At 42.3% G+C, this 26,164-nt stretch overlaps 2 protein-coding genes across 2 annotated transcripts in view; one reads left to right on the top strand and one right to left on the bottom strand.

The window, feature by feature from the left end:
* The window catches only part of LOC308294290 (cadherin-13-like), a gene marked incomplete at both ends in the record, with an annotated part of 191,906 nt that overhangs the window by 20,052 nt on the left and 145,690 nt on the right, over positions 1 to 26,164 (bottom strand). The window contains 2 exons of the mRNA XM_080737018.1: positions 1,167 to 1,349; positions 12,455 to 12,595. Coding sequence (XP_080593144.1) covers positions 1,167 to 1,349; positions 12,455 to 12,595 — 324 coding nt within the window. The remainder of the gene's footprint in view (positions 1 to 1,166; positions 1,350 to 12,454; positions 12,596 to 26,164) is intronic.
* LOC308294094 (proteasome activator complex subunit 3-like) lies at positions 17,735 to 18,451 on the top strand (the record flags this gene model as incomplete). Its single annotated transcript, XM_080736817.1, has 1 exon — positions 17,735 to 18,451. The coding sequence occupies one exon, from the start codon at positions 17,735 to 17,737 to the stop codon at positions 18,449 to 18,451; it is 717 nt and encodes a 238-aa protein (XP_080592943.1).

Raw genomic sequence — 26,164 nt, forward strand, 5'->3', positions numbered from 1 at the left:
TATGACTTGAACTCTCGTACTCCAGATATCCTTGTTCTGCTGGGTTTCCACCTGACCAGGAAGTTAACTGCATTCAGGTCTAGCCAGTCCAAGATTATCTAGAATAACATGATACCAGGTGAAAGCAGTTACTGTATGTACGCAAGAGATAAAACCATCTAACATATAATTTAGCGAATGTCTGAGTGTCTGAGTGTCTCAGCGTTTCTCCTCGGTGGCTGGAGCAATTGATCTGAAATCGCATCACCATCAGCATATGAACACACCTGACATAACTGTGAAGCCCGTTTGTCACTTTCGCAAATCGTATGCTGTATAATAGCATTTTTATGGTGTATCTATATCTATTTAGCCTACAGTACCTTTTGTGACCACACATGTTAAGGGAGGGGCGCTGTTGTTCAGGCCATGCACAATCACACACAAAGGGGGAGTGTGTGTGTGTGCAGGCGGGCGGGCGGGAGGAGGGGGGGGGGGGGGGGGGGGACAGTATCTCTGGAGCCATTAAAAGAAACGGGTTTCTTACATTGATGCTCCTACATCATGCAAGCACCAGTTAAAGTTACTTTCCATCCCTCATATACTGTGTGCACAGTGCACATCCCATAACCCACACACTGCACATCATTTGGGAGCTCATATCTTTGAACGGGTAAGGGCTAGTCTGTACAAAAGGGGTCCCTAAGGACTGGAGTTCAGAACCACTGCATTGTATCATCCATACTCCATATATACCCTATTCATACTCTATTCCAGTGTTTCTCAACCACTGTGCCTGGGGACCTTTTGTGTGCCCCTGAGAAGGGTCAAGTGTGCCCCTTGAAACGGCTTGAAAGCCAGTATTGTATTTATCATATTAAAAATGATTTAAACTAGTGAAAACAGCCGATCTACAAGCACACAACGCCTCGCGGTGCGAGGCGTTGTGTGCTTATGTAGATCTGCTGTTTTCACTACTGTTGTGCAACAGCCTTGTATGATGAAGCAGGGCTTTACTTTGCGAAGAAACGTACAAATGTGAAATACAAGGTTTCTTCCCGACAGTGACGATATTTACACCCCCGTATTATGTTGGTGTGCCCATGGATTCTTGGGACATGAAAAGTGTGCCCATGCAGAAAAAAGGTTGAGAAACACTGCTCTATTCTACTATTTTAATACTCTACCTTGACAACAAACAACATGCCCTCGTTGTCATCTGGGTTGGTGTGGATCTGGAAGCTCTGGGTGGAGTCTCCGCTGATGATGGAGTAGATGGCTCTCCATGCTCCTGTGGCTGGGTCGTCCCTGTCGTCTACCGTCAGGTTGACCACTACGCCTGTAGAACCCTCTTCCACGTAGGCCTCAAACTGGGATGGTGGTGGTGGTGATGGTGATTGTGATGGTGTTGGTGATGAAGGGTGGAGTGGGGTGAAGATAAATGGATGAGGAGAAGAAAAAAAGTCAAATTACCATCAGTGACATCATTGATAATAGGCCCTGTTGTTTGAGAATTATAAAAACAAAGACACAAATACATGGCTGTCTGCATATCTACGTGTTTTATATACTGTAACTCGGTCGGAGTGGCTTATAGCAGTGTTTCTCAACCACTGTGCCTGGGGACCTTTGGTGTGCCCCTGAGAAGGGTCAAGTGTGCCCCTTGAAACTGCTTGAAAGCCAGTATTGTATTTATCATTTTAAAAATGATTTAATCTAGTGAAAACAGACGATCTACAAGCACACAACGCCTCGCGGTGCGAGGCGTTGTGTGCTTGTAGATCGGCTGTTTTCACTACTGTTGTGCGACAGCCTTGTATGATGAAGCAGGGCTTTATAAGAAAAGTACAAATTTGAAACTTGGAGATACAAGGTTTCTTCCCGACAGTGACGATATTTACACCCCCGTATTATGTTGGTGTGCCCATGGATTCTTGGGACATGAAAAGTGTTCCCATGCAGAAAAAAGGTTGAGAAACACTGGCTTATAGTCAGAAGTGACCGAGAACAAGGGTGTCCATGTTTTCATCTCCTATTATATATTTGTTTTTATACAACAGGTAGTCGGGCTCTCAATGGAAAACAGGCTCTCCAGCCGTGCAGGTAATGAGCGGTCTCATCAAATAAAGAAATCAGCTGCGTTTGTCACGAAAGAGAGCAAGCGCGCCTCTCTCGCCACACTATGCTAGGCGGCTAGGCTAGCGGTTTTCATGTGACGTTCAGGGGACATAGTAGCTAAATGAGGCATTACAAAATTACAAATTCCTATCGTATATCTTAATTACAATGAAATGAAGTTGACATGTTTTTTTTTTAAAGGGCAACAGTTGTATAATCACAATATTACTCTCGAGGGTCTGCCTTATCACGGTTATGTGTCCCTTCAGTCCTGCCTACGGAACTCGCCTGCGGCTCGTTCCTGCAGCAAGACTGTCGGGCCAAATAACCGTGATAATGCACACCCTCTCGTGTAATATTGCTTAATTATTCTCCTTTAGTTATCATTACTTAAACATGATCACCGTTATTATTACAATGAGTGTGATGTACAGTAAGTGCAAGATCAGAGTAGGGCAGCATGAACTGGAGTCACCAAATGACAGGCTAAATGTTCAAGTAATTAGAGTGCTGGGAAAACACGGAAGTGCTGAAATGCAACTATTATAGCAGGTAAACAGCAAACCTAGCATCTGTATAATTAACATAATGTACTGGAAAAGAGGCCCTGCTAGGAGACAGAGAGCTTTACACAGCAACACTAAATGATTTCTGCCTCATTAACACCACTACAGTATGTACATTAACTCCTTATACAGGCTTTTAATGTGTCTTTGGGAGCTTATTACAACCACGAGTGCGTGTGTGTGTGTGTGTGTGTGTGTGTGTGTGTGTGTGTGTGTGTGTGTGTGTGTGTGTGTGTGTGTGTGTGTGTGTGTGTGTGTGTGTGTGCGCGCGAGTGCATGTGTGTTGGGGAGCGGAGTGAGAGAGAGTTTGTGTGTTTCAGATTTTGGTCAGTGAATTCAGTATGTTTTCATATGACTTAGCGACATCGAGTGACAAAGTGTTCGTGCAGCAGACTTGGCCAGAGCAGGGGTTTTCAAAGTGGGTGACGGGGCACCCTGGGGTGCCGCGACGGCAGTCCATGGGTGCCGCGAGATAATTTGATAATATTTGGAATTTATTTGGACACTTGAAAAAATATTTAGTATCATTTTAAATTTGAAGTACAGTTATTTTCAGTCAGTTCTAACCAAAAGGTCTATTATCTCAACGTTTTCCTCGCAACATAATCACTAAAATATCATTACTGTCAGGCTAAAACCTCTGTCGCACAAAACTAGTGAAAACAGCCGATCTCTTGTGCGCTTGTAGATCGGCTGTTTTCACTAGTTTAGTAAATGTTATAGATGATAAATACAAATAAACGGTTTTGGACATACAAGGTTTCCACCCTACAACGACGATATGCTATAAATATAAGGTGCTGGGAGTGAAAATTATAATGTAGGGGTGCCTCGGATTAAAAACATATTTATGGGGTGCCCTGAGACAAAAAGGTTTGGGAACCCCTGGGCTAGAGCCAATCTGTCAATAGGTTTGTGCTGTCAACGTGTAAAAACACCCAACAAACAATGGACGTCTGTCCTTGCTATGGGACCTAACTGAGGTAAGCCCCACACTTGCAATAAATACCACTATAACACTGTTCCACACTTCATACTCAAACTGCAAAATGCAGACACAATGATGTATAGCCCTCCACAGGACTGTTTACTTAATCCCTCTCCCACCCAGTCCAGCTGGATATCTGACAGTTACCGCCCACTCCCACAACATGTGTGTTCCCCTCCTGTCCGCACCAGCGCTTTATTTATTTATTTTTTCCACCGCTCGCTCCCACCTGCAGCAAAGTTGAAACCGCCCGCTCCTGCGGGATTTGCACATGACTCATATTCAGAGATAAGTGAGAGGCAGAGAGGCAGCGTTTGACTATGTCAGCACCTGGAACAGAGACAGAGTGAACTCCCGTGTTAAACTTGGAAACACAGCGAGACTGTAAGCGTTTCAGTACCATGGAGAGAGACACAGTGACCTGCTTGGAAACACAGCAAGACTGTAAACGTTTCAGCAACATGGAGGGAGACATAAAGGGAGACTGAAGGCAGGGCAAGAGATAACTTTTGATATTTAAATACCGGTCCATATCTGGACAACAATATCAGTTTCTTTTTTGAGATAAGTTCCAGTGGGGACATCACTGGGCATAACATGACGTGTTAGATATCTAGCATTCAAAACCAGAGATATCTGCAATGCTCTGGAAGACTCTCTAATGTAATAGGTTAAATGCCAGTACAGTATATTGATACATTTCCTTTTGATTTGATTTGATTTGATTTGATTTGATTTGATTTGAAAAGCAGTAAATACAATACAGCAAATCGAGGATTACGTAGTAAGTATAAGTAAGTCGTGAGACTTATTTCCGCTGAGGTCCTCATACAAATAACAGTTAATAAGTTAAAAACAAAACAAAATTTCAGTACATACATACATATACATTACAAACTAACAATACAAACATTGCATTTGTTAATAGTGAGTTTAAGTGAGTTGGACTGTTTGTGGAAATGCCAAATTAGAATTTTCGAGCATTTTAAATAATCTGTTGCCGTGCCTTTAATAAAGAAATGCATACAGTACTCTCTCTCTCTCTCTCTCTCTCTCTCTCTCTCTCACACACACACACACACACACACACACACACACACACACACACACACACACACACACACACACACACACACACACACACACACACACACACACACACAGTCTCCACAGCAAAGTGTGACACATTTCTAGATCACTTCTCTTCTTCACTTTAAAGAACTGGAGCAGATGCAGCACTCAGAGGGCCAGATCTGCACCCATTGTAGATAAAGCATTTTTGCGAATTTGAAGCACCTGAAAAAGTCCAATATTGGCTCCTTATTCTTGGTAAAACATACAACAAAACAGATGATCTGCAAGCTCGCAAAATGGTCATAACATGACACATTGTGAGCTTGTAGTTTTCTATGGAGTTACTAAAAGAAGTGGCGGCCTAGATGCCTATAGGGGACAAAGTATATACTGTGTTAAAGTTCCAAAACCAAACTAGTCATTGTTATGAGTCACTTTACAGTGCATCACATGCAAACAACAAATACCTCTTTGTCCTTCCAGTTAACTCTGAACTGTACCATGAACTGTAGCCTGGCTGCAACTAGCAGCAGAGAATACGTGTATTTTAGGTTGTAACGTGGACTGCAGTCAGTTGGAAACAGCAGGGGAAAACATGGATTCCATTTAGAATAAGTTAGTCATCGTTCTCAAAAGTCAGCACATCTGTCACTTTCTCTGAGCACAGTTACCTCTAGAGGAACTTGAAGAGCTTTGCTATAAGGATGGTCACTATTGGGTGGAAACCTTGTATGCCTAAAACCCTTCCTTAAATTATTATTTATTTAAAACAAGGTCAAATAGTGACAATAGCCAATCAACAAGTTCGAGTTTGAAGATCTGTTATTTGCACAGATTTTGTATGACACACTAAAGTAGGGCATTAATTTATGAAGAAAAAACAAACACTTGAAACAGAGGTAGAGCGGCTGCTTGCACAATCATTGTGAAGCGCCTTGGATAAAGGCTCTATATAAATGCACCCATTTTACAACAATGATACACAGACTGTATGAAAGAAGCGTGCTCATGTGGTGTGCATGCCATCTGTGAAGTGTCCACATCCAATCCTTATATCCATATGAATAAAAAAGACAAAAACTAAAATAATAGAGAGAGTAAATAAGTCACATTAGTACATAATTTTCTGTCACCTGCTAACCTCATCTTTCATGCAAAGTGAGATTTCATGGTTTTATGATCTAGCCATTCCCCTGACAAGGCTCCACTGGCACCTGCATGGTGGTGCACCCAATAATGTGTTCATTAGCAGGAGAGATGGATGGCAGGGAAGCATATTATATAGGAGAGAGAGAGAGAGAGAGAGAGAGAGAGAGAGAGAGAGAGAGAGAGAGAGAGAGAGAGACACAGAGAGAGAGAGAGAGAGAGAGGAGGGGCAGTGCCTCACTGTCAGTCATTTTGAGTGATATTGAGTTGATAGGCCACATCATAGTCTTGTTATGAGGGGCTACATGGTGAAATAGAACACTATAGGACATGATGTGACATCAGAGGACCAGAGAGGATGAAGAGGAGGAGAGAGGCACACAGAGGAGGAAGGCTGGAGGGGAATGATGGCTGCTATCTGGCATGACAGGGTCATCGTGGTGGCATGGAGAGAATGGAGAGGCTGGACTGAAAAGAGACTAACTGAGAGGCAGGGAGATGAAAGTACATGTTGTGTCCATCTCTTTGTTGTGGTAACAATGACAGCTGTTAGTTCAAGAACACCCAACTACTTTCACCTGGTAGAATGCCAGGCACACTGCCCAGCCTGAAAATCAGTGGTGGAAAAAGTACTCAAATGTTTTACTTAAGTAAAAGTATCAATACTGCAATGTAGAAGTAAAAGTCGGGGATAAAAAATGTACTAGGAAGAAATATATATACAAAAGTATTGGTATTAAAGTATACTTAAAGTACAGAAGTAAAAGTACTGAGAGAGTACGTCCAGAGCACTAGAGGAGAAAGTTAAGACAACTGAATGCTAATCTCTGGCGGCTTGTTTGTTTTTGACTAGTACATTTTTAGCGGTAAATATGCCACATAGTTGCGGAATCTTTATAATGTTTATGCCTGCAACTTTATGCCTGCAACTGCTAGTTTAAATGTTGTTGTTATATAAATTTGCATTTTCACTCCAGCCAGCTTTCTGTGTCGCAGATAAAGAAAGAAATGCACGCTAAACTCCGCCCTTTCGCACCACAATAACGGATAACCATTAGTACAGTAAGTACGGTAAATGAATTTGATTGGCTTATTACGCATTCCCACAATGACATCATCAAAATATCAGCAAATAAAATAGCCGTTTAAGTCAGCGGCCGTTTAAGTACAGTACTTCTACTAAGTAAATCTACTTTCCACCACTGTACATGAGACACCAGTAAACACATGTAGATAATAGAACTACAGCTGCGTCAATTGGGTATGGCAAGGGTATGCAGCTGCCATACCCTGGGTCCAGGGGGAAATAAAAGTTACTTTTAAATATAAATCCACGAATGTCTCTTTGTCTATTTGTGCTGGTTATTATGTTGTTAAATTACAATAAAATAACTACAAATGCAAAATGTAACAAAATGGTCACTTTAACAAGGTGTTATAATTACATTCTCCACACTTGTATTCTCCCCATCTTGACAAAATGGTATATTCCCAGGTTCCGTAGGTCAGCTGCACAGGTGCAATGCATTATTGTTAATTGTGGCACGTTTACTAACATGCCAAGTTTAGTTGCACTTGAACAACCGTTCCAGGCTGCCATATCCAGCCCAAGAAACTGTAGAAACTACGGGGAAAAATAAAATGTACTTCTTAAAATAAATGTATCATGCCTGTTGCTAAGGTATGGCAACATGTCTGTTGTCTTTACCTAGCTTTTTCTGAACTGACGCCACTGGGCTTGGCGGTTACAATTCATCAGGACAAACATCCATCTTCAACCCCCCCCAGATGACAGAATTACCATGGGATTTGCAATAATCTGTTTCTTGTTACCCGGCCTCATGCACATAATTAGAAACTCGCTATGAAAACAATGAATCACTTTGGAGTCCTCAGTCCCCTGAAGAGGAAGCCACCCATGAAAGAATAAGTTAGCCTGATAATAAAATAAAATAAAACGTTTGTGTGATACTGTGGATTACACTGAATCATCCATCCCGAGGAAAAATCTTGCTGAGGTAGAATGAAACAGAAGATTAAAAGGGCATTGGGGGGGAAATCTTACACCTGTCAGGAAAGGGATTTCAAAGACGGTAATGGAATAAATTGTAGGTGTGTTCCATGCATTTCATTTCTTTGTGTCACTGACTATAAGTGTATCATCAATTTAACCAAGCAGTAAAAAGTTAAATAGAACTTTTCAATTGCTACCAGTAAAAACAGGGATGTCACTTCTAAAGAGCTGCTGCGGGCTGCAAATTCCCTTTCCAAAGTGAGAGAAGTGCTCTAGGGTAACCTCTGTGCTCTGAATAACCACCTACTGTGTGCTCACATTCAACTCAACTGGAAAAGTAGGTTGGAAAATGCTGCAATTTGAGAAGGAGCAATGTGGGCTTCAGACCCATATAGGTTATAAACCCATTTCTGATTGTGCACTATGAAATATGTAATCATTATGTGCAATTAGAGTGTTCTATGTCTATGATTGTTTGACTGTGAGTCATTCCATCTGAGACAGGCAGCCTCTGTAGATAGCTTTACAGTAGGAGCGAGATCATTTAGCGACCTACAACCGGGTCGCGACGTGGTCGGTAGTTTTCAGCGACCGGGTCGCTAAATCGAGCGACCGGGTCGCTAAATCACCGACCGCGCCGCTAAATCGACCGACCCGGTCGCTAAATCTACCGACCTGCCTGCAGTTTTAGGTCGGTAGATTTAGCGACCCGGTCGGAAGATTTTGCGCCCCAGTCGGTCGCTTTAGCGACCCGGTCGCTCGCTTTAGCGACGCGGTCGGTGATTTAGCGACGCGGTCGGTGATTTAGCGACCCGGTCGGGAGGTTGCGTGGCAGGTTAGCCTAACTGAGGTAAGGTTACTGAGGTTAGGTTTAGGGTTAGGGTTAGTAGGTCGGTGGAAGCGACCACCGGTCGGTGGATTTACCTACCCGGTCGCTGGATTAGCGTCCCAGTCGGTGGAATTAGCGTCCCGGTCGATGGAATTAGCGTCCCAGTCGGTCGATTTAGCGACCCGGTCGCTCGCTTTAGTGCCGCGGTCGGTGATTTAGCGACCCGGTCGCTCCATTTAGCGACCCGGTCGCTCGCTTTAGTGCCGCGGTCGGTGATTTAGCGACCTGGTCGCTCCATTTAGCGACTCGGTCGCTCGATTTTGCGACCCGGTCGCTGAAAACTACCGACCACGTCGCGACCCGGTTGTAGGTCGCTAAATGATCTCGCCCTCTCTCTAGCTTTAAGTACAGCTCAAGACCTAAGGTGCTATACAAATAAAGTGTATTATTATTATTAGTAGTATTAGTATGGTAATATATTAATATAGTACACTTTGAATAAAGTCTCTGCCACAGACTTCACAATAATAGGGTCTCTCTCCTGTGTTTCATGTGCTTCTTCAAATTCCCGCTGTGGGTAAAGGCTTCGTGGCACAAAGAGCAGCGTTAGAGTTTCTCCCCTGAATGAATCATCATACTTTGTATACATAGGCTTAACATGACAAGTAATTACTTTTAATTCAAAACAATCATATTATACGACACACCAAATGAAAGACAATAAGCCATGCCACTCAGCTACCGTATTCACATTTGTATAGGTTGTCCAGTAGTGATGCGCAGGTCAGCTTTTTTTCATAGCCCGCACCGCCCACAGCCCGCACGGAACGTAACCCGCCTGCCCGCGCCCGCAGAACAATCTACAAATCAACGAATCTGCCCGCCCTGCAACCCGCATTTAAAAAAAATATGGTATATCATCTCCACAATAGCTCATCTTTATATACGGCTCTTCTAAGTACCCAAAGTCGCTTTACAGAAAGGTTTACAGTAGCACAATATTGTCATGGGCTAAATAAACAAACGTGTTGTTCAAAAAGACATCCATTCAAAGACGTTCATTCTCTCTGGGGCATCGTCGGGGTGAGAATGGCGTCTCAGGTTTTATGTCAATCATATTTATACAGCGCCTCGCACAGTCGCACTTTAAACAGACAGCAAAGGACGGACAATATTAAATCCTGTTGGTTATTGATGAATCACCAGATTGGAGAGAAGGGAGCGATTCGAGTCTCGAGGTGAGTGTGGTTGGTTTATTCAGTCAAAAAATCTGTCTCACTTGCGAAAGTTGTGTTTCAAATCGTATCCGTTGACGACTGGCTGGTTATATAACTTAACCGACACAGCCTATTTATAAACGGACTTGTGTGGATGACAGAGACATATAAGTGAAATCCTGATCAGCGACACGCGTTGAATTGTTTGTGCATCTTCTCTGCTGTGCTCACGACCTCACGTTGTGTCAAATGTTGGCAAAATGTGGTTCGCGGCCCCAACAGGAGCGGAATTGGGACGGTCCTGGCACCAAGGAGCGGAGGAGAAACCTCACTCCTCTCTGGCGCATTTTAAAACTCGCTCGCTCGTGCTCGTATTCAAACGTTGTATTCTTATTAAGAACAGGTGATTATTCTTATTTATTTTTTGCACATGAGAGTGGTGATAACCCCCCACCGGGTCGGCCCGCGCAACACTATTGTCCAGTTTTATGTTTTCGATTTTTTGCAGCTTGTGGTTGAGTGGTGAGTAAACGAGCAGTTCTCTTCTCTGCTTGAATCATAACACAAAGACTCAACCAACAGTTCTCTTCTCTACTTGGTGAATCTTAACAGGTACAGTAGAACACTCCTCTCTGCAACTCTCTCTATTAATTCCTCCTTTACTTTTTCTCTGTTTCCTTCAATCTTTTTCCTTTCTTCATTTTTCTAGCGCTCACTCCGTTTCAACCTTCATTTACCACTGCTACTCTCTATTGTTTCCTGTTTGAATTCACAGCCTGAAGAGACACCTTTATCTTTTTTTCATTTGATCTATAAGCGTTGGTGCGTTCACAGAACGCCAGCAGCAGATTCTTCTAGAAAAGTGCTCTTGGAAAAGTTGTCTGAGAAGAAAAATGCTCTTAGAAGAATATTTAACGGAATAATTTATAAAGTGAAAGCGCTGCTTGTGTGTCACTGACACAGACACACTTGCACACAGATGCACTTACACATACACACACACGCACACGCGCACACACACACACGCACGCACGCACGCACGCACGCACACACACTCACTCACACACACACACACACACACACACACACACACACACACAGACACGCATGCGCTCATGTATGCACATGATGATTATGGTCATGATCGGTGAGGTCAGAAATTAGTCACAGGCTGGTTTGATGCAGCCGTGGAGGTCGAGGGGAAAACGGATTTATATGAGAAGGTCTTATCTCCTTCAAACACTTGTTTTCTTTTCTCACCTCCATTTCTCCATGGTGTTAGTAAATGGATCTCCTCTACTGTGAGAAATGAGAACATTAACCAGTACACAACCCCGCTCAGCCCTCTGAGCTGGAAAATGTCACGTCTCACAAGCCATGACACCCCAATGCATCACGGGAGGGCCTCGGGGGGAGGTTTGGTTGTGTCTCAAACCCTGACAACAGCTATTATGAAGCAGACAACTCAACATTACGACCCATCCTGTGCTTCTCCTTGGTACGGTGGTGATAGTGTATCAGGAGCAGCCGTTTGGGAACCGGGAAGTTACTTTGCACCCTGGCTGTTCCTTGCTCGAAGTGTCCTTGAGCAAGACACTACTGAACCCCAACAGTAACTAAGTAAGTTAGTAGTACCGTGGAACTGGGAACCAACGGTTTACGAGTCATGTGGTGCATAACACAGGAGTCTATTTCCTTTTTCCTTTTTTTAAGATTTGTTTGTGGGCTTTTATGCATTTATTGATAGGACAGTAGACTGACAGGAAATGGGGAGTGACACGCAGCAAAGGTTGTCGCGGGTTCGGACTCGAACCCGCGACACGCTATCCGGCATCAGAGCTGTGTAGATATGTGCCTGGACCGGTAGGCCAGCGGGCGCCCCCTATTTCCTTTCTCTGCAGTGTGAGGCAGATTGATGTACAAGTACATCCCCCAGCCATGGTGTACAAGTACACCTCCTGGGCATGATGCTAGCATGTCACAGGGACTTAACCCCTTTGGTATGAACCGACCGGGTAATGAACCCTGACCTCCCAATCTCAGGGTGGACATTCTAAACCACAGGGCCACTGAGCTGGTCTAAAACCCCAAAAGTACTATACAAATAAAGTATTATGGTCAATAGTTGTCCACTGTAAATGCAGAGGATTCCAGATATGGGCAAATGTGCTTAGCCAATTATACCACAGTAACAACCTAGAAAAGGGCGCTCCGCAGAGTGCCTAGCCAGAGGCTAGGCAAATCATTAAATGATTTGCTTTAAATGATTTCATTTAAATGATTAATCATTTAAATGATTAGATGAAAGGTAAATCATAGATTGGAACCATCAGGATGCGAGGAAGCTGTGGGGGAATCGCCTTTATACAACATACTCTGCAACTTATTGTGGCGAAACCAAATGTCAATGCCTGTATGGTATTGTACTGTACTGTACACCAAATAACTAACTTTGTATTGTATATGCCATATGATATTGTAGACCAGTGGCCAGTGGGTGTGTGAAAAGTTTGTGTCACTCACCAGTGGGTGTGTGAACTCGGGGGCGTGGTCATTCTTGTCTGTGATGGTGATGGTGGCCGTAGCTGTTCCTGTGAGGCCCACCTCACTTCCTGCCATGTCCTTGGCAACGATTTCCAGCTCATATGTTGTAGTGGGAAGAGTCTGGAGGACAAACAAAGAGGAAAAGTATACAATTAAGAAAAAAACACACCCAGCCCTAGAGAGAGAGACAGACTTCACTTTAACTCTATGAAGTGTAAGTAAGTAAGTAAGCCTTGTAGAGCCATGAGGCCCATAGGGCAGGAGCCTATCACCTGTTTCTGTAGCGTGAGGCAGCTTGATGTACACCCCCTGGGCATGACGCTAGTATGTCACAGGGACTTAACCCCAATCCAACCCTCGGTGCTGAGTGCCAAGCAGGGAGGCACTGAGTCCCATTTTTCTGTCTTTGGTATGACCCGACCGGGGTTCGAACCCCAACCTCCCAGTCTCAGGGCGGACACTCTATGAATCGTACAGAATATTAAATAACAAAATGTATAATAGTAGTTGCAATTGTGAAATTAATTGATCGAACCGTATGCCATATTTCTCACCTAAAATGTATACATAATAAGCTGCCAGATTGATTGATTGATTGTACAGTTTCATGACAGTACAAATCACTGGTACAAGGTCAACTAGGAGATCCTAGAAAGCCGAGGCTTATTTCCACAGGAACCACACTTTAAGTATCTCATATAACATTGAAAGACAGACGGATAGAACATAGTACTTTATCTAGGAGGATATCAATTTCAGAGACGGTCACAAGGTCTCTGTATTTCTTCAATTGCCCTCGTCAGCCATGATTTCATTCTTTCCGGCTACAATGAAGGACGCAAAATTCGGACACCAGGGTTAAAGTGGTTAACCTTGTCTCCTGGACTTAGAAGTTCAAGGTTTCATGGGTCCTGTCTGAAAAGACAAGTCAAGACATAAAGTCTAATAACAGCATCCAGACTTTAGCCCATGGGCAGTTTGTGAACAAAGCAGTGTTCAGCATGAGTTATGGTCTATGTCTCCTTCGACCAAATGGAAATAGAGCTCTTTATAAATCGTCGTTGTCGGGTGGAAACCTTATACAGGGTATGTCCAAAACCGTTCATTTTGTATTTATAATTTTAAAAATGAACTAAACTAGTGAAAACAGCCGATCTACAAGCACACAACTCCTCGTAACGCGAGGCGTTGTGTGCTTGTAGATTTGCTGTTTTCACTACTTTTGTGCGAATAAAAACAAAGCCACACCGTACAGCACTTAGAGAGCACAAAATAATAAGATTGCAATAAGTACTTTACAGGGAGTGATTCCGGCGACACTGTTTCTTTATTTTACCTGAGGTAGATACAGATACAGATACAGGTACAGAGGTCATATACAATCATTATCCCGACACAATATCATCTTAACCAGCAATCGTGCTCTCACCAAACAATAACGCTGTTGAAATATTGTCTGAACACAGAGAGCAGTTAGCATCCATAATGATGACAACAGCAGTAGAATCATTTGTTGACTCATGTTTAATTTCTAATTAAGCATGAGTTATTACGACAACATGATTGAGCTTTAGAACTAACGGGAGGCGGTGGTGGTAAAGCTAACACGTATCTGTCCTCTGCAAGGCTCCTCTCACCACTAGAGGGCTGTTCATTGTCATCCATACCCAAGGTTTCTCAAAGTGGGTGCCGTGATGCAAGTCCAGGGGTGCCGCAAAATACTTGTATTTATCAATAGAGGAACGAAGTCATGACGTGACTCGCTCATCCCCCGGTTCCAAGGAAGTAATTCTCTATGGAGAATAACATTGAGTCATCTTAAAATCGTCTCATATAAGCATTGTCCAAAAATAAACAAACGGTCTTTGCGATATTGTCGGCGAGGTGGCTCTGTGTGGTTTATGATAGTCAGTCACTCATATTTGATAAAGCTTGTTTCTAGCGAAAATGTAACTAATTCGGCAACAGTAACATTAGCGTTTTTTCACCATCAGTTGATTCTTCATATTCATATGAGTCAAACAGCTGAGATAATTTGTTTATAATTGGAACACAGTTCTTATATGACGCGATATGAAAAAGGTCTATGGGAATTCAGAATGGGGGAAGGAAACCGCGAACCAGGTAGGATGTGTAAATTACGTCACACTTAACTACTCTATATCACTTCAGTTTAACCACTTATTAATTGCACTGTACTTGGTGTGTTCTTTTTCAATCTATACCTAAATATCTTTGCCAAAAATAGCAGATCTGCAAGCTTACATACAACGTGTCGGGTTTCTGTACGTACCGTAATGTGACATGAACGTAAGGTGCTGTAAAGTAACAATGGAATTCAGGGGTGAAATGGATGAAAAACATTATTTACAGGTGTGCACCGAGCCAAAATAAAAATGTTTGAGAACCACTGTGATCCATGCATCCATCTGTTTTACTGAAAGACCTGGCGGTGGAGCCCTTCTGCATCCATGCTCGATACCTCCTCTCCAGCATCCATGCTCCTCTACTCACACTGTACTAAGGAATTAGTCCGAAAAGCCCTCGTATGATTACAAGTCAATCTCGCCACTTGAAATCCTATCATGGCGAGATCTTGAGGAAATGTTAGCGATAAGACTCCGCCGCCATATCGATCGTTTTTGAACACTTGCCATGCATGTTCTGCACCACGCATATAGCATTCTGCAAGCACGGACCAGCTCCCTCATTAAGATTTCTATGAACGTTTCCACGCTTTTTGATTATGTGTGCTCTTTCTCAGACTTCCCATCACTTCTCACCATCTTCTCTCTACTTTTCAGTCCTGGCCTTTTATGAAGGCCAGACAGGTTTTATGGTTTAATGTTAGTGAGGTTCTATCTCTCCCTCCCTCTCTCTCTCTGCATTCAAGCGTGCCGTGTGCACTGCAGGCCCTATTTCTCTCTCTCTCTCTCTCTCTCTCTCTCTCTCTCTCTCTCTCTTTCTCTCTCTCTCTCTCTCTCTCTCTCTCTCTCTCTCTCTCTCTCTCTCTCTCCTCCCTCTACATCCATGCCTCCCTCCCTCCCTCCCTCTCCATCCATGCATGTGCAGGCTGCTCTCTTCACTGGTATACTACATGTAGCACTCTAATTGATTTCATCTGAAGAAGGCAGGCGAAGACAAAAGGACAATGAAAAACTATTAAAACCTCAGGCTCATTTTAATGATCGTATCAACTACAGCAGTCATCCTTTCAGGTACAGACGTCAGAGAAACAACCCATTGAACTAAAAAACAAACAAACAAACACTGAGGTCAAGAGGGATTAATTACTTCATCTCATTTGCATGGAAACTAGAAACATTCCTTATTAGGTCCAAAAAGGTAACGTGAATTGAGACTTACCAGGCACGATGCAAGTCTCTTGCACAACAGATTAATTTACAAGCAATGCTGATTGATGTCAGGAAAGGAAGGCCTTCATGGCTGATTACTTTATTACTTTATTGTTGAAGTTGAAAGCAGCTACAGCAGCTGTTTGCTAGACATTTTGAGCGAGATACCTAACTAGGATTATGCTTCGTTTTGGTATTCTGCATTCACACTGGCAGTTAAAAAAAGATACAGCTATGTCGTTGCACCACTAAACTGGCCACTAAACTGGCTGAAGGACATCATTAAGTGGACCACTGCTCAGCACACTTTTATTTGATTTGATTTAAAACCACAATGAGACCATAGTCTCTTTTACGAGTGTGAGAGTGTAAGCCTAAAAAAAAGAAAAGAGAAACAACATTTTCTACTAAACTAATATAAAACTAAGATCAACTACATTTGCTACACATCAAAGCAGGAGAAATGTCTGGGAAGTGTGCCCATGGCAATCCTTTTAAAAGTCACCATCACAAAAGCCAATTTGAGTCTGGTCTGTAGGTCGTTCCACGACTAGGGCCCAAAAAAACCTATTTTATTCCCCCTGCCTCAGATTTTGTTGTGGGTACGACATGCATTTGATCTGAGATTGAGAGTGCTGTTAGCACGGCAGCAGTGTTATAGCACGGCAGCAGTGTTTCAAATGGCCATACTCCGGTGAACATTGCTCTTATCAGTGCAACATAGGACTAGTAGTATAAAAAAAATGATGTCAGTATAAATGCTGTTTTACATGCAAGCTAGCTGAAAATGAGACAGAGCCAATTAATGTGGGGACTCGTGTGTCACCATCTTGGTTATACAAATGTATGCAAATAACAGTACAAAAGAGTATGTGGCTTTAAAACTTCATCAATAAATAAACAAATGAGCAAACAAACTTCACCTGCAATACTATAAAATTTAAGCTATTTTCATGTTAGGCTTCACCAACGGGACTCCCCGACGGTACAGTAAGGATTAATAATATAACATTATACTGTATATATCCCAGATATGTTCGGGAATGGCACATTACCGCCCGTTTTCCCCCAAAACATTATTCGGGATAGGCACTAAAACGGTTATATTATTTTTATCCCCCCAAAAGAATATCACCTATACACCACCTTTAAATGGACAACACTCTTTATTTACTCCTTCTGCTCAGGACTTCAAGGCGTTCTATAAGTGTGTTCTGCCTGCCTCTGTAAACATTCTTTCAAGCAGGTCTCCCTCAGGAAAAAGGAGACTGACAAGAGTTTGTTCCCAAATAGTGTCTGACAGAGGTGTCCCTCACAAGCAGCTCCTGATTTATCAAACACTCTGAGCAGATGGCGCCACACACACGCACGCACGCACGCACGCACGCACGCACGCACAGAGTATATGTACACTGAACCTTTTTTTCGTATGTGCACGCTCGTTGGCCCTCAAGCTGGGGAGGATCAGGGCTATGGGACTCGTGCAGTCTCAGTGGTGTCTAAACACATTGAAGACAGACAACATCTTAATAATCATCTCATGTCCATTCTACAAACTCCGCAACAGTAGGATGCTCACACTAAAGTACCCTGCCCACAAACCGGGGTTTCTTTCCTGGTGCCTATTCGTCTAAGGTCCAAGCTTACAATGTGGCAAAAACAGGACACTCATGTATGAACTGCAATGGCGCCTGCGTAAATTGGCATTACTAGGCATGCATGGCTATAGTTTGTGTTGTGTGTGACCTCAGACTGGAGCCCTGGTGAGTTTATATGGTGTGAAGATGCTTTTATATATCAACTTTATCAGATGGCTTGATATACACATATATAGAAATCTTGTAGCTCATATAATTGTCCCTGTCATTAAGCCACGTGTCTCTGCTCTATTTGATCAAATAAGATGTCTTCACACCTTAAAGTCGACAAAGAAATCAAATCCAAGGTGGATGCTTTCAGGGAACGGATCACTAGAGAAGCAGAGGACCTGGTTGCAAATGTTTTCCCAAGGAAGTTATTGGAGCTGGATAACTTCCTCAAAGATCCCTCCATAAACATCTCTGAACTGAAGGAGATTCACTCGGAGATAAACATGACAGTGCCCGATGAATTAGAAGTGCACAATGCCGGAAAGAGGAAGCTTGCGGACGATAAGGGAGTTGATAAGACCGGTGGTCTGATGAAGAGCAACGCTAAGCTTGTCGACCTGATTGAAAGGGTCAAACCAGAGATCAGGACACTCATAGAGAAATGCAACACAGTTAAAATATGGGTCCAGCTGCTCATTCCCAAGATAGAGGACGGCAACAACTTTGGCGTGTCAATCCAAGAGGAGACGGTTGGTGAACTTGGAGTAGTGAGGCTAGAGGCAGAATCTTACCTGGGCCAGATATCAAAATACTACATCACAAGGGCACAGTATATGTCTAAAATAGTAAGATACCCACTGGTGGAGGACTACCTGCGTACAGTAACAGAGATCGATGAGAAGATATACATGAGTCTGAAGATCATAGTTTCTGAGATGAGAAACTATTACGTAACTTTACATGACACGATACTGAAGAACATTGAGAAGATCAAAAGGCCCAGAAGCAGCAATACGGACTCGCTATACTAATGTCCGTCTAACTTCCACCTCTCATCTCTTTAAGCCACTCGCCTCTATTCCCATCATGCTAGTTTACATAGCCCAACAACAACAAAGCCCAACAGAGAGCGAGACCGGACGGACGGACGGACGGACGGACGGACGATTGTCTTTCGGAACACAAGAAGACAATCGGACACATGACTAAGTCACACAAAAAATGTTGTTCATCCATGTGGGCCAGGCTGCCATCCAGATTGTTTAATGCCCACTGGAAGCTCTATTGTCTGGAGCACATAGGATCCAACCGGATGCAGGTGTCTTTGTTTGAAATAGTTTGAAGAATCATCTCCAATGGTCTCCAGTTTTCCAAAACAGTTTTTTTCTAGATCTGGAGCCCACTATCATTAATGAGGCATATGCACTAGGACCTACCTGCCTGAGGACAATGCACAAATGGCAAGGAGATCACTGACTTTGTTTTGGACATAATTTGCGAGGTGGAAGATCATAGTGCATTGGGTTTTCAGGGTTTCCTGTTCTTCTACAGCTTTGGAGGTGGAAATTGCTCTGGTTTCACCTCAACCTGCCAATCAAGTGTCTGTTGACTATACGACAAGAAGTCCAAGCTGGAGTTCTACCATGCATCTACCAAGCTCCCCAGGTTTCCACAGTCATATTGGAACCCTATATAATTCCATTCTGACCTCTCACCATAGAGCAGTCTGTCTATGACATCAATGCTGGAGGATAATTAGGCTATCTATGATATCTTCTGTAATAAACCTGACATGGAGCTTCCCAAGAGGCTCAGTAGTCAGATTGTATCCTCCATCACAACCTTATTTTGTTTCCTTTTGGTGCTCTTAATGTTGATCTGACACTGTATAATATTTGGCCATGGTCCAGAGGCGATGTGCATGTTGAGCAACACCGCTGGCGCTGCTATTGCTAAGGCCTGGCCTCAGCTAGACCACAAGTTTGATCTGATGAATACCACTCATGCTTTTCACAATTATGCAGCCATGGAGAAGGTTTATGATGAGGTTGGGGTTGAACTCCACTGAGGCGGGACAGGAAGATTACATTGCTTTTGCAGCGTGTGGAGCAATGTGTACACTTTCAACAAGATTGTTGCATTTTTTTTCAGCACTTTATTTTTCATACTGACAGTGAGAGGGAGACAGGAAAGGTGGGAGAGAGAGATGGGGAATGACACAGCAGTGTGTGGGAGTCTTGGGTTGGATTAAAATCAAGCAATAAGGACTATAGATTTGTTCATACAGGCAAGCGGCTCAGGAGGTTTGGGAAACGGAAAGTTCCCGGTTCGATCCCGGCTCCCCCTGAGTTAGTGTTGAAGTGTCATTGAACCCCAAACTGCTCTGGTACCTTGCATGGTTTCCTCTGCTGTGTATGTAATGCATATTATAAATAATTATGCACCATTTATTATTTTGTGTGTCTTACCAGGTGAGTCATTAAGGTGCTCCGTTATTTTTTCATCCGACTACTGGGCAACAGATGCTCGTCGTGGGACATTCTGTTGGTTTCCGGAGGCCGAGGCAAGATAGAATAGAAGCCTAAAGAAATCAAACCCTACCCCACCGATACAGCCACAGGGAGAGCTTTGATTTTGGGAGATTGATTGCACCTGCCCTTTGGGCTTGCCTACGGTAGAATCCTGCGAGCACACTGACATTATCTGGTACAGCTGTGAGCTGATAGCTGTTGGAGAAAAGCAAGTTATGTACTGTATGTCCCTTTGTAGATTAAAACCGGTTTTGGACTGATGTATGTTGTTTTTGAAGCGGTGAAAGCCGCTTCCAAGGAGTGGCTTTGTGTGTCCCCTCTTGTCCATATATGGTCATTTCAGTCCATAATGAACAGGTTTTATCTGTCCCGTACGTCCAGAATATGTGTGTAGTGTCCGTCCCGGTCTGATGATTGGATGATTGACAATCCAGCCCTCCAGATAAAATCATTCAGAATTCTGAATTCTGAAGCTCTAGAACACATAGAATAAAAGTTCACCACTTCACTTCGAACCGAATGTATATACAGAGTTCATAGCTCTAGAACACATTGAATATATTAGGACTACTGCGGCACCCAAATGTGCCGCAGTAGTCCTAATATATTCAGTAGTCCTAATATAGTCAAGCTTCACATGACAATTTGGCTCTCTAGACAATTTTATACTCAGATTCACCGCTTCACTTCGAACCGAGGTTTGATTTTTTTCCTTTAGTTTGGGCTTCTTGTCGGTCGTTCTTTTGTTAATCTAGTCTAGTCATTTTGTTTAGTGAAATAAAGTGTTTTTTTCTTTGGGAAGACTAATGTTTTTTATGTTATGTTTATTAGTGTCCTCACTTTAGCAAATGCATGCTTTGTGTTTTATTCTATGTATTCTCTGCATCTTATGTGACTCCCACTACTTTCACATACTCTTAGCTAGAAACTGTCAAAACTGTTAGAATTTTCAGCTTTTAATGGTGTCAAGCAGATGCGTTCAACTTATTTTTTGTTGCACTCTTTCATACTTTTACCTTGAACATTTTTTCAAAAAGCTTTCAGCTACTTTTGGATTCCGATTGGTTGTTTCTCTTTTTTTATGTTCATACTTTTTGAACCATTCAACTTTTTATGAATTTATTTATGTAGGTCTAGTGAAAATTTAGAAAATTCCAGCGCCTTCACCTTTTTTGCAGTCCTTCAACATGCAACTTCAACATGCTTTAACTTAGACTTCACGTGAACGTTAAAACGTTCAGCTATCTTGGGAGCTGATTTAAGCTGTTTGAACTTTCTGATATCTTTTATACATTTATACTTATGTCCTCCCTGTGTTTCCTTGCTGCTGTTGCTCTTGAATTTTCCTGATCTTACCTTATCTCTCTCTCTCTAACTCTACCAGGCTGGTTGCCAACAGTGTCAAGAAATGCTTCCTGCACCCTCCGACATGATTAATCATCTAGACAATATTTAATTACTGTAAGTTGATGCCATGTGAGGCTCTTAGTACAGTATCTGGGCAAGTGATCAATTTCTTTCATCAGTCCCACAAATGCACTCACTCAATGCTCACTAGAGCGAGACCTGGAGGACATAGGAAAGAGGGAAGACTTATGGAGTTAAGAATCTGATATATTAGTTTCCTTCCAAACACTGATGTTGACTCCTTCCATCTGTGGTGTGCTGTTGTCCTCAATCTCCAAGCATGACTGGATAACACCTCACATGGTTGTTTGTTTGAGGAAAGTATTTTGATCTTGCAGGGAATATGTACAGTATTTGTGTTTGAAGAGGGTAAAAGAAAATTCATGAACCTCATTCAATTAAATCTCTCTCTCTCTCTCTCTCTCTCTCTCTCTCTCTCTCTCTCTCTCTCTCTCTCTCTCTCTCTCTCTCTCTCTCTCTTGGCTAAAAGTTACTCTATAAAGAATAAAGTTGGGCTGCTTCCGCATTGGCTAAAATGTACTCTATGAAGAACAATAAAGTTGGGCTGCTTACGCATTGGTTAAACGCTACTCTATAAAGAAGAATAGGTAACGCTTTACAGTACAGTAATTACCAGGTACTTATTACCAGGTAACTACTAGGTAATACCCAGTAATTACCGTACTGTAAAGTAAAGCGTTACCGAAGAATAAAGTTGGGCTAGAAAATAGTGTGTTGCCTATAGCAACCACACTAATAAATTCCTGTACATTTCAAACATTTCTCAGTGTTTTATGACTTACACAATTAAACTGAGTATAACACAAGGAAACAAGGCTTCTCACATGTTTTACCCTGACTTACAGCATTTACAAAGGTTCCACGAAGCAAATGAGCGAGCCACTAATCAACCTTTTGAACAAGGCAACGTTGGTGCCAGCCTCGGTGCTTTAACAGATTGAAAGTGCTATGTTAATTTACGGCGCCGATGATGATTAATGACGTACACATTTCAGCATGTGGAATAGTCAGGTGGTTGACTTCTGATGCACAATCTTGTTTATGTAATCCATCTTTGATTCTGAAGGAGGCCATCTGTCACTTCATAATATTTCCTTGTGGGCTAGCCAGCTAATTTAAATTATGGCTGCCTATGTGATATCAGTAAGACTTGGTCTGGATTTAGTTGTGTAGTAATTCTGTATTTCATCCTCTCTCTTTTTTCCCCCCTCTCTCTCTCTACCCTGCCTTATAGTAGAGGAAAAAATAGGCCAGAAGTTGACCATACCCCTACCCGGGGTAGAACAAAACGCGACATAGTTTTTTCATATCTTTAGGATGTCCCTTTCATGAAATGGATTGTCCCGAGTTTTGCTTTTACTGCAAAAGTCATGAAATTGATCCATGAAGGGACTCACCACATAAGCAAAAAAACGCCTATCCTGAAAGATGGAGTTCCAAGTCAAACCTTTGTCATTTTCTACCTGCAGGTTGTTTTCACCTCATACTTGCACAGAAGGTCTACAGGTAGTGTCCTTACATCCCAGAACAATCAGAATGCAAAAATATGGTTCTGTTTTGAATCTGCTGCCTTTTATATAAGGACCTTCTATAGGCGGAAATGACATTCCTAAGGAAAATTCCCCTGTAATCCTTCTATAAGGGGTAGTACAAACTATGACAAAGTTTTTTCATAACTTTTACTTGTCCTCTTCATGAAATGGATGGTCAGTAGTTTTGCTTTTACTGCAAAAGTCATGAAATTGATCCATGAAGGGACTCACCACATAGGCAAAAAATACGCCTACCCTGAAAGATGGAGTTCCAAGTCAATCCTTTGTAATTTTCTATTGCTGGTTGTTTTTACCTCATTCTTGCACAGATGGTCTACAGGTAGCGTCCTTAAATCCCAAAATAATCAGAATGCAAAAAAGTGATTTACCAAGAAAGGGCAGAAATATCCCCACAAGTTAATCATACACCATTTCCACTTACTGGTAGGGAAGGAGCTGGAAACAAGGGCCTACTACAAACTTGATATCCTGGTATCAATAAGCTTTGGGCTTATCAAGCTTGTTATTAAGCATAGCGGCCCATGACATCATGTTTAAATAATCAAGACAAGAGGCGATTAATACATTGTTACAGTACTATTCATAATATATAGCCATTTAACACTTACTGCACACTAATGAATGATTTTCTAAAGATATTAAATGACAATATTTTTTACTTTTGTCAATTCTCATCCTCATAGACAAACTCAGACTCACAACAACTGGCCAATGCAAAAAGATACCAGTTCTGTTCAGAATCTCACATCTCACATCTTCCCACAAAATATTATAAAGCGCTCAACAGTGGGCTCGATAAAAGCCCATGGGTCAATAAGCAGGATCGATAAGGTGCTCATTATCAATACAAATTAACAAACTCCATTCAGATTGTCAATAGGGAATACACCAACAACCAAAATAAACCAGAAGAATATGTCATAATATGCTTGTATTGTGAATCAGGAGTTTTTCTATATATGTGTGCCATTCTTACTGCATGCCAAATAATCAAACAGCAGCTTTTTCTCATTTTAATTTATTTCGTTTATTTCTTTTTCAATATTTTCATATCAACAATTAATTTGAGTGTGAGGGGGACTGACCAATTTGCAAAGCTGGTCAATGGATACAAAGCTGTGATCTCCCAAATTCAGACATCATTTTGTCAGGAGTTTGTTCGTGACGTAATCGGCTGTGTATCTATTGGTCAATGGCTGGTCAATGGATTAATTGAATTCAGTCTTACTATTTATGTTATGGTAATAAATATGGTATGATGGTATATATTATTATAATATAAACGGTAAGAAGGAATTCAGTTCCCAGTGGATTACAACCAAGGGCCACTACAATGCTCTACAGTCAAGGCTGGTCCACAAGGCACAAGCTGGTATAAAAGGATTGTGTCATTTCTTGTTTATTTTAGTTTACAGGCAATGTACTGTAAATACAGGAGCAATATTATGTACAACACAATCCCACAGAGAGACATTGAGGCACGTACTACTTTGACTGCAACAATCCTTATCATAGCAGTAGAGTTGGGTGAGGTCTCTTACTGCTTGGTGCAGGCTATAGGACAGGCTTTAGTGATGTATCCTTTAGCATCCAACCCTTCCCAACTGGATTCCACAAAAGGGGTTTGGGGACATGATTGTGGCACCATATACTGTACCAGTTTGGTACATAGCCTGTTGAACATTCAAAAATATCCTCAGTGGGAGGCAGGTGTGAGACTGGCATGTCTGTCGTTGATGCAAGAATACAACGGAGCTCATCAAGACTAGAACACACCTGGCCCTTTGCCTTCTTTTTTAGGCCATAGAGAGTGAGGGCATATTGTCTTGAACATCCTGAAGCCTCTGGTAGACTATCTGTCAAGCCAAAGGTTCTCAGACCCTGACCTAATTTATATGTACAGTACTGTGGATATACTTGTGTTGCTCGCCTACTATGTCAGTCAACAACTCCTTGGAATAGCTGCCATTTTCATGCATGCTGGTCATGGGATAGACAACGATACATCCCAATGTCTGATATTACAAATACATTGGGAGTGGCTTTGTGTGAGAGTCTTCTAGCATGGCATGCATTGACTGGATGCAATGCAACAAGCAGCCTGTTCAGAATAAGCAATAATACAGCTTTCAACAAGCTGGCGAAGCACATTCATGAACTTCAGGATCTGAGAATCTTTGGCTTACTGCATGCCAAATAATCAAACATTGGTCAGTCTCCCTTACACTGCTCAAAATAGTTGTTGATTGAAAAAGAAATAAATGAAAATGAGAAAAGGCTGCTGATTATTTGGCATTAAGAATGGCGCACAAAGTGTAGTGTATTCTACTGAATATAGGCTTACATATATAATGTACTGCATTTAAGTCTGAATACCATAGACTGCTTATAGAACAATATGTTTGCTGCTTTTGAGGTGAAGAGAATTAGGCCTTGGGATGGGTGCATCTCTCCACTCCGACATGTCTCCTTTCCGACATGTCTGCATTCCGACACTAACCCTATCTCTACCCCTAACCCTAAACCTTAGGCCCATGGGAGTGTCGCCACTCCGACAATAAGAAGTCCATTTCGGAGTGGCGACATGTCGGAATGGAGAGAGCCTCCCCCTTGGGATGTAGGGACACTACCTGTAGACCATCTGTGCAATATGAGATGAAACAACCAGCAGGTAGAAAATGACAAAGGATTGACTTGGAACTCCATCTTTCAGGGTAGGCTTTTTTATGGTGGGTACCTTTATGGATCAATTTCATGACTTCTGCAGTAAAAGTAAAACTACTGACCATCCATTTCATGAAGAGGACAAGTAAAAACACTGTCAGGGTTTGTACTACCCCTTATAGAAGATTATCTCCAGGATCACAGGGGATTCTTCCTTAGGAATGTCATTTCCGCCTATAGAAAGTCCTTATATTAAAGGCTGCAGATTCAAAACAGAACCATATTTTTGCATTCTGATTGTTCTGGGATGTAAGGACACTACTTGTAGACCATCTGTGCAATTATGAGGTAAAAGCAACCTGCAGGTAGAAAATGACAAAGGATTGAATTGGAACCCCATCTTTCAGGGTAGGCGATTTTTGCCTACAGTATGTGGTGAGTCCCTTCATGGAACAATTTCATGACTTTGGCAGTAAAAGTAAAACTCGGGACAGTGCATTTCATGAAGGGGACATCCTAAAGATATGAAAAAACTATGTCGCGTTTTGTTCTACCCCTTATAGAAGAT

Source organism: Nannobrachium achirus (assembly GCF_963921795.1).
Source record: "Nannobrachium achirus genome assembly, chromosome: 11".
Lineage (NCBI taxonomy): Eukaryota > Metazoa > Chordata > Actinopteri > Myctophiformes > Myctophidae > Nannobrachium > Nannobrachium achirus.